This window comes from Diadema setosum, chromosome 1 (genome assembly GCF_964275005.1).
Source record: "Diadema setosum chromosome 1, eeDiaSeto1, whole genome shotgun sequence".
Taxonomy (NCBI): Eukaryota; Metazoa; Echinodermata; class Echinoidea; order Diadematoida; family Diadematidae; genus Diadema; species Diadema setosum.
In genome coordinates, this window is record NC_092685.1 from 34,854,487 (window position 1) to 34,874,851 (window position 20,365).

The following is a 20,365-nucleotide window of genomic DNA, read 5'->3' on the forward strand; positions in this document are numbered from 1 at the left end:
ATGGTCAAAGACCGGTAAAAGTAACTGTCAGACCGGTAACTTTTTAGGAAATCCACAAATTACCGGTCCGACATGACCAGTAAAAAAAACAAGAGACCCGCGGGTCTATAGCGCTCACCTGAGTATCGCAAGTTCACCTTTCACGCAGTCACTAATCTAAATTATTCACAGCTCTACTAAAATTTGACCAGGCATTCTCAAGTAGAAGATGAAAATGTACAATAAGGGCCCAATTTTTTTAAGATTCCTTAATTGGGGGGGGGGGGGGATTGGGGGCCCCCTGGGGCCCTCTGGGTGGGGCATGGTGCCAAGTTTGACGAAAATCCATCATGAGGTTTTCAGGAAGAAGCTGGAAATGTACAATTCAGGCCCCCATTTGGACCTTCCCAACCCCCCCCCCCCCCCCCCCCGCCCCCAAGAGGGGCACCCCTGGATTTGCTATGAACAAACTTGAAACTACAGTCATCAATGTACTAACTCATAGTATTAACTTAGCTCTTAGATTTTTACAGATTCCTTAATTTTGGGGGGTTTGGGCCCCCCTGGGGCCCCTGGTGGGGCATGGTGCCCATTTTAACAAATTGAGATCCTTACCCCCTAGGGATACTACCTGCCAAGTTTGGTGAAAATCGGTCATGGAAATGTATAATTTAGGCCCCATTAGGACCCCTCCCCACCCCCTCCCCTGGGTCCCAAGGGGGGCACCCCTGATTCTGCCATGAACAAACTTGAAACTGCCGTCATAGATGTACTAACTCATAGTATTAACTTAGCTCTATCACTTCTGGTTCAAGAGAAGAAGATTTTTACAGATTCCTTAATTTTGGGGAGTTTGGGCCCCCCTGGGGCCCCTGGGTGGGGCATGGTGCCCATTTTAACAAATTGAGATCCTAACCCCCTAGGGATACTACCTGCCAAGTTTGGTGAAAATTGGTCATGGGGTTCTCAAGAAGAAGATGAAAATGTATAATTTAGGCCCCATTAGGACCCCTCCCCACCCCCTCCCCTGGGTCCCAAGGGGGGCACCCCTGATTCTGCCATGAACAAACTTGAAACTGCAGTCATCAATGTACTAACTCATAGTATTAACTTAGCTCTATCACTTCTGGTTCAAGAGAAGAAGATTTTTACAGATTCCTTAATTTTGGGGAGTTTGGGCCCCCCTGGGGTGCTTGGGTGGGGCATGGTGCCCATTTTAACAAATTGAGATCCTAACCCCCTAGGGATGCTACCTGCCAAGTTTGGTGAAAATTGGTCATGGGGTTCTCAAGAAGAAGATGAAAATGTATAATTTAGGCCCCATTAGGACCCCTCCCCACCCCCCTCCCCTGGGTCCCAAGGGGGGCACCCCTGATTCTGCCATGAACAAACTTGAAACTGCAGTCATCAATGAACTAACTCATAGTATTAACTTAGCTCTATCACTTCTGGTTCTAGAGAAGAAGATTTTTACAGATTCCTTAATTTTGGGGGGTTTGGGCCCCCCTGGGGGTCCCCTGGGTGGGGCATGGTGCCCATTTGAACAAATGGAGTTCCTAACCCCCTAGGGATGCTACCTGCCAAGTTTGATGAAAATCGGTCTTGGGGTTTTCAAGAAGAAGATAAAAATGTAAAAGTTTACGCACGACGGACGACGGACGACGCACGACGGACGACGCACGATGGACGCCGGACGAAGGGCGATCGCAATAGCTCACTTGAGCCTTTGGCTCAGGTGAGCTAAAAAGAAGAAGAAAAACAAAGAATCAGTACAGATACAGAAGGTGATCCGAGAGGATACTCGGATCACCTAAAAATGAAATAAAACCCGGAAGTGGTACCAGAAATATTGGTTGCACCCCCCTTTACTTTACAGAATTCTTGGATCCACCCCTGGTTGTGCACAATGCTATTTACAAAAATGACAAGCATCTAAAATGAGTTGTATGTAGCCTGATTTGTTCTTCAATTGTATTGAACTAGTTTGCAGTCTGAATTTGCACCATAGCATGTTATTTAGCGAAGTTATAGCAAAAATAAAAACAAAAAAATAAAAACAAAAAAATACATACAACTGTCGTTACTAATGACACTTTCCTCAAAATCACCAATAACAGAGCTGCCAACCTTTGGAAGCACAAATTAGTACTCAGCAGCTCCAAAATTCTTGATTTTCCTTCAGAATTTGTATTTTTTCAATCTCCCTCTTTTAGCTATTTTGAAATAAATTCACCGATGTGTGACACCTATAGGCTCTAAACATAACATTACGACACATGCCGAAGTACCGAGCTGGTCACCAGCATGATAAAGACTCCGAACTACGCAATGTTCAGCGTTGATTGATTGCTTTCTCACAATGAATGTGTAGCTAGTGCATGTATGTACCTCCAAAAACTTGCTGTGCTAGTTGTGGACATTTCGACTTCTTAGAAGGGAAGGGGGAATACTGTCATCTTCTCAAGAGAGCTTTTGTGTGAGTGAATGCAAAACTTTGTAGGGTGTTTCCAATTATTGTTAACAACAAAACATAGACAAACGTTGTTTTCAGGCAATTTAATTTTAGTGGATTTTAAACATCGTTTTCCTATGTATTCCAATTTCTTTTCCCCTGGCTGGAATCGTTAAGTCTGCCATAACCATGATCGCTAAATGCCGCGTTGTGTGTGGATGTGCCGATGTGCGAAACACGTGGTTTCACATCAAGTTCAAAGGAATGCGCCATTTGCTCTTATCCTGTCTTGTTTGAGGTTACTGCAAGTTCGATGGATAGAATGCGACGTAGCTGAGCTTAATGGCTTGGTTATGGTAAACAGTTTACGATGGATACGAAGAAATCATATCTTTTACGAGGGAAAAAAACACCCACGAACAAATGTTGATAACCAAAATTATGAAAATAAGCAGTTTTGATGAACGTGAAATTGTCATTGTCATGATTTTGCTATCTAACCGGGTGGTGGCTGCATCACATAGGACCTACTCATAGTGAATTTGTCTTGGCATACGAGACCTTTTATGTATTTCTGTGATTACATTTTTAATCAAGTGATTAATCAATCACTTTTTATAGTTTAGGGAACATAATTCGATCAAGCACACTATAACTGACTGTTTGATGTTTCCTACAATATGGGCCCAAAGGATAAGCTATAGAATCATGTCTTTGCGATGATTCCTTTAAATCAACTCCCGAGCTAGTTCTTCGAACCATATATCCAGGTTATTTACATGCTGTTTTAATTAACAGAATTCCAGTGCGCACATTCTTTCGTCTGGCACCTGGGGTCTGGCACTTGGTTTTGTGGAAATTTCCACAAGGGGAGGGGGTGTGACGGGGTGTCAAGTTTCTTCGGTCCGAAGAGACCGCATACAATCTCTTCGCCTCCGTATATCGGGTTTTATCTCCTTATTCTTTGCTGGTAATGAACATTTATGAAGGTTGCTAGCACATGGTTCTTTTTGTTGTGAGGTGCATGTATTTCCTTTTTTTTATCATTCTTGGGAGGGAAAAGAAGAGTGAAAGAGGGAGAAATGAAATAAAACGGAGGACAAGTATGCTCAGCATTCACAGCGAGCTGTCCTTCTTACACCAGGATTCATTTTGCACCAGCTTTTACACCAGCATCATAAATTATCATCACCATCACTCAGATCATTTTGTCCTTTTCCCATCAACATTTAGAAACACGACCACCATCATCACTTGAGATAAACGCCCAAGAAAAATCATGAAGTATCAACAATCTCCCCCACAACACCCTATAACACACAACACATCGAAGCGGCTGGGATCAAACTTCCTTCGAAATACTGCAGTAAAGTGGAGAATTCGCCGTTACAAAAATGCATGTACTGTGTGAGACACTTGAAAGAATTACTTTTAAATACTTCGAAATATATATGAAAAAAATCATATCACCCGAAAGATGATAAAAAAAGGGAACGAATAATTAAAGTGATATTAATCGCAAGAAATCGTAACAAACGAGAGGTGAGAAACAACACAAATAAAACACCAAGTCAGGAGTACTATAACTTAAGTAGGCCCTAGTCGAAGTTTGCAGCACCGAACGCTACGCGAAACTCAGTACGACGAGATCCTTGTGGGATCAACGTCAATAAACGACACAAAACAAAGGAAATAAATTCATGGGGAACAGAAAAATAGTTTGTTATAAGTATTCTGTTTAAATATATGAGATCTCCTTTAATGGGCCTAGATCTTTATTGAGTTTCCACGATACGAGGGAAAGGAAGTTCGAAGGCTTTTCACCTGCAGTGCACATCAACACATGAACAGAAACTCACCTCTTACCTGCAGAAAAATGATGCAATGACATTGTCAATAGCACACAACACTCTACAAGTAATTTCGTACTTGGGAGGCAAGGGAAAAGCGGATGAAGAAGAAGAGAAAAAGAAGCAGACATTGGACAACGGAACGCTGCCTACCCTGCTTCAAAATAAGGGTATGTGGCTGGAAGCTGTCTACAGTGTGTAGCTAAAATTTTGCCCTCCTCAGCCACACACGGGGATACCATGGTGATCGATGATCAACATTCAGGGTCCGTAGAGGGCAGGGATTCACGCGCGCAAAGCTCCGTTCGCTGTACACAGAGTACCCATGAATCGATTTGCGTGTGCGGTATTCAGCGCTTTCTACATACAGTGCGTACGCGTTGCATTTATAACCCAGCCGAGTACAGATAATATGGCACATAATGCAATATGCGTTCGTGAGGTGGCTCCACAACAATCGATAGTACATAATGCACACCAAGCACACACAACACATTGAAAGCCATACACACTATGGAAAAAAAAGTAATTCATAAAGAAACGAGAAATGTCGCTATGGCGACTGATGCCTCCGCCATAATGCATGATTCTCCCAATAGGTGTATTGTATAATGTCTTCACAATGTGTGATGACTGTTTCACATAACTGGCAAAATACTGAAATGACAGGTTTGTCAGAAATATCTTGAATGTTCACTTTCCTTGAACTGGGTTTGCTATAATTGTCTAAGAGTGCAGGTACATGTATTTGGGGAATTGAGGATTTTTACTTGACTTCTGACCTCGGACCCTTTTATAAGTTTATGCATTGAGTAATTTTCAAGGTATGAAGAAAAAGGGTAATTACAGTACAAAATAGATTTTCTTTTTTGCATTTAAACCTGGCCTTTGACCCTTAACCTTTGACCTTTGAACTTCTGGCTGGAAATTTCCCAGAGAATCTCCATTAGGTAATACATGTATATATTAAGTTTTAAAACTAACAATGCAAGCATTACATACACTAGTATATGAGGGTAATAGTAAAATTTTGAGGAGTTGACCTTGACCTTTGACTCCCTATTGACCCATGACCCCTAAATTCCCTAGATAATCCCTGCCAGTCAATACATGCGTATGTACCAAGTTCCATGAAGATACAATTGAACCATTTGCGAGAAAAGTGAAATTGTTACATTTTCACCTAACCTTTGACCTTTGCCCTTATGACATGAAACTCTCTCTGGAGGATCTTTATGCAGTAGTACCTGTCTACACTAATTTTCACGAAAATACCTTCAGGCATTGCATAGATATTGGGGAAATAGCAAAAACTTTTAAACATTTGACCTTGACCTTTTGACCTTTGACCTCTTGCCAATGTCACTAAAATCTCCTCAATTGCCCCATCATACATCATCCTTGGACCAAGTTTGGTGAAAGCTGCTTCATCCAGTATTGAGTTATCACGTAAACATAAATTTTAGGATTAGACCTCTGTCCGATTTCACTAAAAAACTAATCAAGTAATTGTCCCATCATACGTCATCCTTGGACAAAGTTTGGTGAAATTCGTTCGATCCAGTCTTGAGTTATCGCTTAAACGGATACAATTTCATGATTTGACCTTGACCTTTGACCTTTGGCCTTGGGCCGATTTCACCCAAAATCTAATCAAGTAATTGCCCTATCATACTTTATACTTGGACCAAGTTTGGTAAAATTCCAATCAATATTACTCAAGTTATCGTATAAACGAATGCAGACGGACGTACAGACGGAAAGACAACCCGAAAACATAATGCCTCCGGCACCACATCATGGCGGAGGCATGAAAAACGTAATGCCGTAATTTTGTTGAAAAAACATAATAATTACGGCAATATCGTAATGGTTGGCATCTCTGTGCATGGTGTTCCCAAGGGGTTAAACAATAACATAAAATGCACACAAATTGTAACAGAATCGTTTCATTTCAACATGACTATGACTTTAACAGAAAAACAACACAACTGGTAAACTTGTGTTGTCTTCTAGATGATCTGCTTGCTCTACATGAAAAAAGTACCACATCAATCAAACACATGAACACAAACAAATTCAAAAAAAAAATATTCATGAAATAAACAAAACAAAACTTGAGAAGGGGGTACTGTAAAAGTGGATATTTTCGTGTGAAAAATTTCATGCTCGGCCAGGTAAAAAGAGTTTCGTGTGTTTTTAATTCTGCGGAATCAAGACAGCAACTACTGTAACTATGGCAAGCAAAAATATTCATGTATTTTTATTTTCCCGCTAGTTGTTGGTTGCGGGAAATGCATGATAATTTCAACACCATGAAAATTTCCACTTTTACAGTAGTATCTTTGTGTACAATACCTCTTTTGATGTCTGCTCTATTTCTTCCTCTTGCACCCACTGTTTAGGCTTTGGAAGAATGCTGCATGATAATCACATAAAAGCATACTTCTAATAAAACAGAGAAATATGAGTAATAATGAATATTGAATATTAGGATGCCAATCCCAGCTAGAACAATGCAATATTTACACACGATAAACTGAAATGCCCTGACTGTTCATACAATCTAATGTAAGGACATGGTGGCACCCTCATTTACAACTTGATGTACATATATAACCTCATTGATCATGATCAACACTCAAGGATTGACCACATAAAAACACTATGTGCACATACAAGTAGGAAATACTGTTCAACTTGTGTCCAACATAATACCAGTAACATTATTACTAGAGTGATATCCAATGGAATTCAAGGCAAAAAAATAAAAAATAATAAAAAATGACATGTGATCCTTCACAATTAATTTCGGGTAATAGACTGTAAGTGTTGTACTAATCTAAATAATTTCCACCAAATGATTTTACCAATGTACATTCTTAGTTAAAATTATGGCTCAAGAACGACATTTTCCACCAAAGTATAGTGACCTTTAAGTCATTGCAATCATATCCGTTCAATTAATTCCCAATTTCTTTCCATCCTGTCCATCAACTAACATCATCACAGGCCTATGCAAGCTGAAAAAATGATATTTTGCTTATTTTGTAACAGCAAAAGTAATGTGATGTGTTCAAAGTACATTGACCATTCATGAATGGCAAGTCTGCACTCATGCCACGTACTCAATGCATTTGACAAGTGTGTGTTCACTTTGTGTAGGCTGCCATTTCCTTGCCTTTCGCCCTCTAGACGTTGGTGTTGCGCTTTGATTTAAATCGCCGATCGCCAAGGCAAAAACTGAATCTAACATCAAGTCACAAAAATCACGGGAATTCACAAATTTGCAAGGAGTGCCAGGAAGAATCCCATAGACAAATCAATTTCTAAGGTCTTTTTCGTCAATATGATAAAATATAATCTCATATAATGCAATAATGCCAACGCAACTTACGACGGAACTCGGTACTTCAGATCGGACAGGGCGAAGGCTGATACGCTTTCACGATAATTACACCAAAAAAGTTCATTCAATATAAATTACATTTTAGCATATTTCGTAATTTTTTCTGTGATTTTGAGTGTGTTACATGTGATTTTGAGGGGTTTCCTGATTGACTGGTGAAGATCTTGTGATCGTTAAAGAGTTTTTTCTGTAAAGTTGGAGAGAGTTAAATTAGCAGTACCGTGCGGGTGGGGGAGCCAAGGACAGGCGTAATCACCATTTGTTTTGATTGCATTGTGCCACTTCGCCGTGTTGGGTTGGTTGTAAGTGTGTACATGGCCGGCTGCGCGCTGGCGGGTCAGCCCGGGCGTGCCTCGCCGGCGCTGCCCGCCCGCGTAGCTAACCAGCTGGATCGAACGGGGGCCCCACCCACAGAGGTTGACTGACTAAAAGGGTGCTTCGTTTAAGAAAAGAAACTGAAATGAATAATCATAATCACCAATTACTTCAGTCTGTCGTAAACCTGGATTTAGGCTTGGTTCGAGACCAATTATCCAGCTAGATTCAGATTTTTTCAGTGCTACTGTAGGCCTACGCAGGCCATGGTATAGCAAAGCAAACCCACTGCCAGCCAGTGACAACCCATTGAATAGCCACATTATGTTATCATATTTGGTCATATGAAGCTGCAAGATTATGAGGGAATCAGAAAACTGGGGCAGATTTTCCATAATTCCTTGATATGGCTTGAGTTATATTGGTCGATGGTTATTGCTGCAATTCCCTCATTCATTGAATGGTCATATGGCCATAATTAGTTAATTGTAAAAACATGCAAATTATGAGGGAATCAAGAATAACATGCAGGGGCAGACTTTCCATAATTCGTCGCCAGTCACACGAACCGACGAATCACTCGATTTTGGGTCAAATTTTTGATTTTGAGATTTTCAATCATTTCGATAGTAGACATTCCATACTACATATTCTGAAATTCTCAGTGTGTAATTCGGTGCAATATTTACGTAGTTATCATTTTTGTAGAAGTATGTAATTCCATTTGTGAAAGTTATTTGTTTTCCCCATAGACGCGTGTGCTAAACAATCAGGCGATTCAACGGTTCGGTGACCGCGCGTACTGTACGCGCGGTCACCGAACCGACGAATCAGTGCGCATTGACTTGCGTGTAGTTTTTGAGATTCAACAGTTCATTGACCGTACGCACAGTGCGCGTACTATGTAATACCCCGTTCCCACTGCCGATCAGATCAACTCGATCAAGCGAGATCAATCCCGATCACCGATTTTTACCAGAGCAATCCCGACCAAATGCTCCATCGTTCTTCAACACGATCCCTTCCCGACCGCTATTCGATCTTTTACGATCCACACCCGACCATTCTCGACATCTCCAGAATCTCTCCTCGACAACCACACAGATCTCTACTCGAATATCCCGATCTATACACGATCGCTACACGGTCAATACTCGATTTCTACTAGACTTCATAGACCAGCTCGACATGACTCGATATGTGTAAGATCTTGCATCGAACGGGTCGGCAGGTTCGTACAGTGATCGAGTGAAAGAAGAAGTGGTTACAGTATTCGTTTTGTTATATGAGACAACTCAGCATTTATGCTTGAATACGGTGTGGCCCAAAATAGTGCTATAAAACTGACTATTAATTGCAAAAGCATGAATGAATGACAGAAATGATTATCTTTAGTGTAGGTTTTACCGGCCAATTTCGCACTTTTGTCAGTGCATTTGATAAAGGGTTCATTCAATTTAGCGAAAATCCACACCACTGCACATTCTGTCATTTAAAATTGCAAGTTGTTCGTTCAATCTAGCATTCCGATCAATGACATTTGCACATGTGCCTTTCGAATTCGTAAAACGGGCATTCAAATTGGCACGTGCTCTTCAGTCATTCAAATTCGCCAGCATTGGCGAAAGGGGTATTTCAGTCATTCAATTTCGCGTATGGGCATTCAAATTCCTAACATGTTCATTGACATTAACGTCATGTTATTTCTTTTTTGAAAATGTGATAACATTTAAACGCGTTTTTCTATGTGACTTATTGTTTCATCCACGCACTGTTAAGCAGTAAAAGTATCGTATTTTTGACCATATCATATAACTCGAGTTTGCTCTTCTGTAACGCCCCTTTTCTTTCATACATGACATTTTAGGCCTACTGATGTACCAATTCTCTAGTTTAAATTCATCTTCTTACAGTCATGACGGTACAAGTTAGATACAGACCCGGGGACAGAAAAAGAATTATAGGAATATTTGATGATCATAACCTTGACTTCCTACAACTGGCCGACACACGGACTAAAGCGCTCAACGGCGAGATAAGTTGTGGCCATTCACATGTTGCACTATCTTCGGACTTGAAGAGTCACTAAGCACATTAAAGAAAAAAAAAATGCCAAAATCTCTGAAATGAGTACGAAAATACGTAATGTAATGACGCATGGAAATCAATAACTATGTTAAGAAAATAAAGAAAGAAGCAAACCATAAACATTCGTGCTATTGACTGCAGGAGATGTTAAATTGATTGCCTAAAAATGAATTGGAATAACGAGACCAGCATGTCCGTGATCACGTGACTATATCATTCTAAACTGAACGAACGTATAACCAAATGGTGCTTGCTTTACGAATTTCAATTGAAAAAGTGTTAATTAGAATGAGGCTAAAGGTAATTTGACTTCTCCAAAATGAATTTGAATGAAGAGATCATAAAATTGAAATACCGAACATGTCATCTAAGGCATATTTTGCTAAATTGAAGGCAGCAATTAGGAATTGGACTGAAAAAAGTGCGAAATTGGCCGGGAAAACCAATAGTTGATAGAAGAACACTCCCTATTTTGAAACAACAATCATCAATTCTCGTGTATGCGTTTCGATTCTATAGTCATTTTTCCTGAAAAAAAAAAAACGATGAAAAAGGCTGATCACTGCTGTTTGTGAGCCACTCAAAAAGAGTTGAGTTTTTTTTTTTTTTTCTCCTCCACAACATTTATTTCTAGGATCAACAGTAGCTCCCTCTAATTTACGTCTTGAATTTCAATTTGTTATTTCTTCTTCATTTCTTAATTTTGCCCCCCCCCCCTCTCTCTCTCCCTTCTCTCGACATATTCTCATCTCTCCTCTACTTACCCTTCCTTCGAAGGATTATTCGTCCTTTCTCCACTGATTCCGCTTTCCATAGCCACACTGTTCGCCGACTTCGTTCGTCTCTTGGTTTCATGAATCTTCACTGCTCTCCCCTATCTCCACGATTCTCCAACATTCAACTCCTTCCTCTTCCTCTTCCCTTCTATTTCATCTTTCCCCTTCTAACGATGTCCGAACATCTTACTTGATTCTCACACTATTCTTCTTTGCCACTCTCTGTGTTCCTTTCTCTACCGTCTCCACTAGTGCAACTTCAACTTCCAGCCCATTACTGTCCCCCACTCTTCACTTTTTGCCCTCCTCACAACCCCCATATTTCGTTTCTCTCTTCATTTCTCCTCTTTCTAGGCTCTTCTGCCAAACAACGATCCGGTTAAGGGCTACATACACATGGTGTCACCGCAAATCTTTCTCCCTCATGTATCTATTCATTGATAAAGTATAGGCCCAAGAGTGTGTAAAAGAAAATACATTGAATTCAAAATTCATGAAGTGTGCTGATACGTCGAACAGAGTACATTATTCTGAAAATAAACCAATATAACATTTTACACTAGCAAAAAAAATCATGAAAATCTTGGTTGTTTATTTTTATTGTCAACTCATCCCAGCCAGTCGATATCAAGATGGACTTCAAGCAATGTACATACAACTCTCAATAAAAAAAAAAAAAAAAACGTATTAAGCGAAGCCAAAGTGTAACATCTACGTCAAATAAAAGTACAGTAAATCACTGAGCATTGAATCTACGTTACAACTACTGTTTTCACACGGCAGCGCAAGAAATAGATTTTATATTAACGTAACCAACTTCAACTTTGAAACAGACAAGCTAGCAAAAGAATTCAAGAAACATTTCTCAGTTTATAAGTAAAGAAAATAATCTAGAAAATTTCCTTTCGCGTTACAGTCATACTGCCAGAATACCGAATTTTTCTCAGCTTCAGTTGTGTTTCCTTTCTTTCTTCTGGCATTTTTGTCTGGAGAATCTAATTCTGCCATGTCTGCTGTTTAGGGTTTGCTGTCTTTTCTCTCTTCGTGGCCCTTTTCTTTTCTTTAGTGGGCCAGGAGTGGCTGAAGATACTGACGACATTTAACTTTTTAACGTGATCAAGGACTGCATATATTTTTTCTTAATACCTGAACAATAAATGAGTGCTAAGAAAGTACGTCTGCACCTGCTGCAACCACTGTCAAAAAGTGCTCGGTATTTGATCGAGTGCCGGTCGAAGCATGATCGAGTTTAGTCGAGTATCGATCGATAGCAGTCCTATATCGGTCGTGTAGCGGTCGAGTTATTCATGAAACTGCTGAATCCTGGATCGAGATGATCTGAAATCAATCGTGTAGCATTCGAGTATAACTCGAGATGATCGGGAACTGAGCTCGGGGAAAAATCCGTCCCGACCACACTAGATTTCTACACGACCGATTCCCGATCAGCTCGATCTCTTCTCGATCACTACCCGAGCTGTTGGTGTTCGGGCTTCCTACTCGAATATTTTGGACATGTCCAAAATTATCGTGAAGGAAGCAGGAGTGATGCCGATCAAGGTAGATCGACCCCGAATACCAATGCCGAGCGAGCCCGACCAGGCTAAAAAAGCTTGATCGGGATTGATCGAGTTGATCTGATCGGCAGTGGGAACGTACCATAATACATGCGTTGACAATAACAACGCTCAATGTACATGTACATATGGACACACATGGAAAATGACAACGTTCTTTGCAGACCGAAAATACATGTATGCAGCTCTTTGACGATTTCCCGCTTATTTGTTAACAATACAATTCGATAAAAAAAACTTCACAAGTTAGAGCAAGAATTGAAGTCTGATGTACTACATAAATAATTGGAAATTATAGACATGAAAGTGTAGCAACCATAAGTCAAAAATGGGTTAACTTCAAACGCGATTTTCTCGAATTGTCATTCTTACGCAAACCTGAGGGATTCGTCGGTTCGTGTGACCGGCGACGAATTCTTTGATGGCTTAGTAGATGGTAGGGATTTATTCCTGCTATGGGGGAAGGACTACAATTGATACAAAAATGAAAGGAACCATAACCGTGAATGTGAAGAATAATAAAGAAATACATGTATTTACAATACATATCCAGGTTCACAAATATGTCAAACTTAACATTACATTTCCAGATTTAGCCTTTATTCCAAATGCATAGAACTTCATAAACCTGAATTATGTACGGTACGTACATTGTAGCTAATTAGAGATCTAGCGTCTAGCAGCTAATCACACTGAAACAAGACTAGAGCCTACAAAATCATGATACAGTTTACTGTCGCTTCCTAGCAAACTGCAAACTAAAAGTTCTACGCTCCATTATGATTTTACAGCCATTATGAGAGTCTGATAAATCAACAGTCAGGTGCCTAAACCTAACGTAAGAGCTGCATTTTCTTGATTCCCCAAACTTCTGACTCAGTGGACAATGCTTGTGTAGTTAGAATCCAAAATCTAATTAGCATTTTCAAGTGAGTTGCAATCAATATTCTACTTACTTGTAGAACTGATCATTTAACAACCACATGCAATCACCATCAATTTATTTACTTCTGCATTCCATGCAAATTACAATAGATAAAATAGGAACGTAACGTTAATATGGGCAAGTTGGTCCTTGTCCGTACCGTGCGAGTGCATGTTTTTAACAAGGTGGGACTAAAAGCGCAGGCCTACGGCTCTCTGCTCCAAGTTTACTCGAATGTCAGTTGCTTATACACGTCCAGTGAAACGAAACGAGCATTTTAATGATTGCTTTAGGACCTTAATTTAATATAAATAGCAACATAACATAGCGTGTCAACTATGAAAAGTCACGCACCTTTCCTATCCTTTCGTGAGCACACTTTTCATTCTATTAATGCAAAAAATAGCGTTTTTAGCTCCGACTTCGATCCTTTCTCTCTTCAAGGGAAAAACTCTAACGAACTCAAACTCTTGACCTACGTCATAAACACATCCATATTTATCACTGTGAAAGTTTTCTTATAAGTAAAAAAATTATTACAAATTAGCTAAAAGCTTACAAATATTACGTAATATATGCCGCAATTTTTGTTTTGTGATGGTCAAGTTCAAAAGCCAGAAAATTGTATTTTTTCAAATCAATTTCGTAATACATGTATCCAGACATTTCATAGAAATGCATATTCATATATGAATATTCATTACAATAGGGGTAATAGGGAATTTCATTGGCTGTAGTAATCTTGACAGACAACAACCATGGAAAGAATAAAATAGGAAATCTAAAGAAACGTTAATGCAAATTTTGGGGGCGTGCGTACGCACAAAATGGCTGCGCCCACTAAGAGAACAAGGTTTAAGTACGTGGTGCAAGCAGTCAAGAGGTGGTAACAGGAAGATCTTGAAATTAGATAATGTCACATACACACAGACCCTGTATCTTAGTCTAAATATGTGTACTTCATGGCACCAGGAATGCATCACTTTGTCCTCTATGGGAGGGTGCTCTTCAGTTACTGAGGCTGTGTGTCGTCATCATGCATTATAAGGTCAATCAACATGAAGTTAGCCATTTCAAAATTGTCCAACATACCTTCACACCACCAGGAGATGAAAGGGGGAAATAATGGTCTGTTACAGAATACTGACCAAAATATAGGCCTATGGCTAATTGAAAAATGAGAAATACTAGGTCTAATATATGTGTCACCTCTATTTACTGCAGGTATGGGTCAGACATATCTCCACTGCGTACAAACTGTATCAGGACAATTAATCCCCGGCTAAATTCCGGTTTAGTAATAGGGTTAGACAATGTTAAACACTGGCACAGGTCCCAGACAGATAAAATTCACTGTCAGGCCAGCAATTTTTAAGGAATTGCCAAATTTACTGGTCCAACATAACTGGTTAACATACAAAAATAAAAATAAAAAAACACCAAGAAATATACATAACATAAAAAAAAAAAAAATAGATTGTCCCCGCCAGTTGGAAAAAAGAACAGGCCCAGTAAATTTCAGGTTCAGAACAGTAAACAAGAGACCCGGGGTCTCGCACTCACCTGAGTATCGCAAGTTTGCATTCCACGCATTCTTGCAGACTCAAAGGTCGGACAATAAAAAGTTGTGAAGATAAATGTGGATTGTTTGTTATGTTTTGTTTTGCTGATTAAGCGCTGAAATTGGGAGCAACAGAATTTGATGCTGTTGTTGTTTTTGTTTTGTTTGACAGCCTATTAAGCACCACAATTTGCAGCAAAAGCAAAAACAAAAACACCAAACAAAGAGAGGACTTTTCTTTTTCTTTTTTCTTGTCAGCCGATTGGGCACCAGAATTTGTAGCAAAAAAAAAAAACCAAAAAAAAAAAAAAAAATGGAAATGTCACTATGGCAACTGGTATGCCTCCGCCATAATGTCTGATTCTCCTAATAGGTCTATAGTACGTCTTGACAATGTTTGATAACAGTTTCATCTAATTGGCAAAATATCAAAATGACATGTTATTTCACTTTCCTCGAAATAGGTTTATTTGGATGAATGGCTACATTTTCTAAGAGAGCATGTATTTGGGGATTTGGGACTTATACTGGACTTTGACCCTTTTACAAGTGTATGCATTGAGTAATTTTCAAGGTATAGAAGGAAAAAGTATAATTTCTGTATTAAACAGTAAATTGTTAGCATTTTGACCTGACCTTTGACCCTTGTCCTTAGAATTCCCAAGAGAATCACTGTCAGGCAGAACATGCATAAATATTAGTTTGATGATGATACCTTGAGCCACTTCCAAGATATGGAGAAAGCAGTGAAATTAAGCACTTTCACTTGACCTTTGACCTTTTTGGCCAAAAATTTCCCAGAGAATCTCTATTCATTAGGTAATACAGTTAAACTCGCATAAGTCGATCTTCTCGGGACTGAGCAAAACACATCGACTTAGGCGAATTTCGACTTGTGCGTAAGTCGAAAAAAAATCGACTTAACAACAGTTACACCACACGCACATTTAATATGTATGTTGTCTACTCTGGAGCCGAGAGCTGGAGAGGTGTGCCGCAGCACGGGTCGCCCGGCAGGCCCGCGGCTAACATTGCATGGACAGTGCATTAGTATTGGCAGAGCTGGTCCGATTACTTTACACCCTTGTTAAACCTTGGGGAAGTGAATATGAACGATATTTGAGCAGTGATTGATTCCAGTTTACCATACCGTGGCTTGAAATGCGTGTAGATAGAGGTGTAATTCTGATTTACCCGTGCCCGTAACTTTCCCCCTACTTTCCGCTTTGAAAACTCAGCAGCTTCATCCATCCACTGCACAGCGCAAACTGCAAACATACACAGACTATACACAGCCCAGTCGCTGTACCTACGTATCGCTAGCGCGACAGCCGCTGTACCAGCGGACCTCCAAACACGAAGAGAGTTCAACAATCGCATACAATCGCTTTGAATTTTGATATTTTAGGTCATTTTTTTTTTTGTCACCTGTATGGTCGGGCTAGTTCTTATGTAAACAAAAACTGGCGTCTCGTGATTTTGACAGTGATTTATTGCACAATAAAATCTTATTCGACTTAGGCACAGTGAATTTAATGGTTTTTCCGTGAAAGTGTTCTTGGAATTTCATCGACTTAGGCGAGTATTCGACTTACAAAATTCGACTTGTGAGTGAATTAATACACGTAAGTCAATTGGGAAAAATCGGGACTTTTTAAAATCATCGACTTGCGCGATTATTCGACATATGCGATGTCGACTTAGGCGAGTTTAACTGTACATGTATTCACCAAGTTTCAAGAAAAATCCTGCAGGCATTGCAAAAATATGATAGAAAAGTTAAATCTAACGAGTTGACCTAGACCTTTGATCCTGATCTCTGACCTCATGACCCCCAAATTCCCTAGATAATCACTGCCAGTCAGTACATGCATATTACTGTACTGCATTTCATGAAGATACCTTGAACCATTACTGAGATATGGAGAAAAAAAGTGAAATTTTAACATTTTCACTTGACCTTTAAACTTTGACCTCATGACCCGAAACTTTCACTAGATAATCTTTATTGGGTAATACATGTATACACTATTAAGTTTCAAGAAAATATGTTCAGGCATTGCATAGATATGGGGGAAATAGTGAAATTTGACCTTGATCATTGACCTTTGACCTTGAGCATCTGCACTCAAAAGTTGATAGGCAAAACTTCACCTCCTCATTCATAAAAACCGGACAAGTTTCACTAGGATACTTTAAAAGGTTGTTTAGTTATGCCGTCCACAAAATTGATTACGGAAGGAAGGATGGATAATCTGATGGAAGGACGGACAACCCGAAAACGTAATGCCTCAGATGACACTTTGTGGCGGAGGCATAAAAGATAGAAAATGTGAGGACTTTTTCTTTCAGGTGTGACTATCTTCACCCCCTCTAAACATGAAATTTGTTAAGATCACAACTGCTGAGCTGTAAATTAACAATAATTACGTTGTAATAATATCTTGCTTTCATTTAATATGCCTTGCCCGTCTTGGACTACTTAGTCATAATTTACCATTTGCAGATGAAACAAAAATCCATCAATAGTGCTTTAAAATAGTTCTGAAATGTGAGTTTGAGAGCCTTTGAATGGTGCTGTTTGTGTTTTGGAAGGCAGCTGTGAGATCTGTGTGAGACACTTTTTTCGGAATAATGCATAAAATCGGTAAGTCAAACATCAATTAGGTAGGCTTAGATGTTCAATTAGATCTTCAATTAGATCTGACTAAGCGAGGCTGAAATGCCCTTTTTAGGGCGTTTTGGCTGGTCAGTTCTTCATGGCAATAAATACGAGAAGATTGTCTCTATTGTTACTAGCTCTAGAGCTAGGCATCCTCGCTCGGGAATTACCATAACGTTAGTACTATCACAGTTAGGCCTACTGTCGTTAAATAAAAAGCCCAACGAGAAGAGACAGATCCGTTTAGAACCCTATTTAAGAAAATGACAAATGAATTCTGTATTCCAACCAAGAGTGGTGGAATCACCATTTAGGCCAGGATCTTAGGTATCCTTCACACCGTCAGCAGAACAGATCTAATGTTCAGGCAGCATACCCCGCGACCTGCCGCAAAGACAGAGTTTGTATTGAGCGGTGCATTCTCTCAAACGATTTCTTTCAAATTCATGTGAGTAATTGGAATAATTAAGTAATTAATTAATGCACAATTTAAGTATCTCCTGTGATATTATGATGTAATTTTGTTCTATGCCATTTGAGATGTCTACATGGATATACGAAAGTAGGCCCTACAATCGCCCATTTTTCAAGCTGTCCCGTCTCGCCGGCCTCAACCCTGGCCTACGGGAAGCAGGCTAATGCTGATCGTACCTTAGCTTAGCCGGGCTGCAGCATCACCGCTTACTTCTGCCACTAGCACACTACTGTAAAGATGGAAATTTTCGCGGTGTTGAAATTTTCGCGAATTTCGCAGAACCCGAAACTAGCGCGAAAATAAAAGCTCGCGAATATTTTTGCTTGCCACATGTTCCTGTGCATGATGTCTTGGTTCCGCGGAATTAAAAACACGCAAAACTCTTCTAACCCGGCAAAGCGCGAAAAATTAGTCGCACGAAAATATCCACTTTTACAGTATCTTTCACATCCCCTAATGCACTTGTCAATTGTAGTCCCGACCTTTGGGTACCCGGGGATGGCCGCGACTTGCATCCCACTTGCAATTTTAGGATGTTAGACCACCCGGCCAAGTCCCGGCCAAGTCTCCGACAGGACGGGCAAAATTTGTGCGGAAATCCCCCGCTAAGTCCCCGACATAATGGGCAAAATTGAAGTAGAAATCCCCGGCCAATTCCCCGACAGTCCGGGCAATATTTGCGCAGAAATCCCCGGCCAAGTCCCCGACAGGCCAGGCAGTATTTGCATAGAAATCCCCTGCCACGTCCCCGACAAGCCAGGCAGTATTTGCATTGAAATCCCCGGCCCCGTCGCGACCATCAGAGCCCGGTAACACTGCCCAAAAGTCGCGTAAACGCACGAATCATGCAAGAAATTTGGTTGTGCGTGCTTGTCCATCAAGAATTTTTGCTGATTTACGTGATGAAAAATTCTGATGAATTGCGCAAGAACTACGGAAAGATCACGCGAAAAATCACTAACAAACCACGCACTTTCAGCGCATAGGCACGCAAAGGTCCAAAATAGGGCGAATTCATGGTTGTGTGCAATGACTGAGGATCCACGGAAAACCATGCATAATCTGCGCTTTATCACTAATGAACTGAGGGAGAAAGATTTGCGGTGACACCATGTGTATGTAGTTGTTTGGCAGAAGAGCCTAGAAAGAGGAGAAATGAAGAGGGAAGCGACATATATGGGGGTTGTGAGGAGGGCAAAAAGTGAAGAGTGGGGGACAGTAATGGGCTAGAAGTTGAAGTTGCACTAGTGGAGACGGTAGAGAAAGGAACAGAGAGAGTGGTAAGGAAGAATAGTGTGAGAATCAAGTAAGATGTTCGGACATCGTTAGAAGGGGAAAGATGAAATAGAAGGAAAGAGGAAGAGGAAGGAGTTGAATGTTGGAGAATCATGGAGATAGGGGAGAGAAGTGAAGATTCATGAAACCAAGAGAAGAACGAAGTCGGCGAACAGTGTGGCTGTGGAATGCGGAATCAATGGAGAAAGAACGAATAATCTCTTGAAGGAAGGGTAAGTAGAGGAGAGATGAGAATATGTTGAGAGAAGGGAGAGAGAGAGAGAGAGAGGGAACAAAGAAAAAAAAGGAGAAAAAGAACAAATTGAAATTCAAGACGTGAATTAGAGGGAGCTTGTGTGGATCCTGGAAATAAATGCTGCGGAGGAGAAAAAATATAAAATGGAGAGGAAAATCGATGACAGTTAAATCCTGAAAAGGTGCCTGTGGGAGTAATGCAAAAATGAGAAATTAAAATAAGGTTAAAGTGTAGACCTGAGGAGAGAACACAAGAGAAATAACCTGTAAAGAAATGTGTAAATCAATACAGTGAAACCCCGTTATAACGAGGTCCGTGGGACCGGCGATATTACCTCGTTATAACCGGTACCTCGTTATAACCGTACGCATCAAAAAACAAAGAAAAACATAAGAACAACATCGGAATATACCCATCAATGAAAGAAACTTAAGAACATCCTTTGCGTTGTTATTACACAATTATGGATGATTATTATTGAGATAATAAAGGAAAATTATTTGTGAATTAGACGAAAAAGTAGGGGTTGAAATGAGATAATTCTTTATTGTAATTCTTGTTTGTTAATTTTTCCTAACACCAGCGCAAATAGAGTAAAATACAGGCGTTGTTTACCATAACTTGTGAGATATTTTACGCTGTTGGACTTGCCCAGCGGGAATGCGATGATTTCATGAATCATTTCGGCTGTAATCTTGTAATTATGATCGCTGCGCTCGAAGGGATTTAAAAATGTGTCCTTTATTTTCTTCCGAAAATCTCTTC

General features: G+C 40.0%; 1 protein-coding gene across 1 annotated transcript in view; it reads right to left on the reverse strand.

Moving 5' to 3' along the window:
- LOC140235680 (SNW domain-containing protein 1-like) overlaps window positions 1-20,365 on the reverse strand; it is a 126,767-nt gene that overhangs the window by 97,182 nt on the left and 9,220 nt on the right. The window contains exon 2 of the mRNA XM_072315704.1: window positions 6,640-6,700. Coding sequence (XP_072171805.1) covers window positions 6,640-6,700 — 61 coding nt within the window. The remainder of the gene's footprint in view (window positions 1-6,639; window positions 6,701-20,365) is intronic.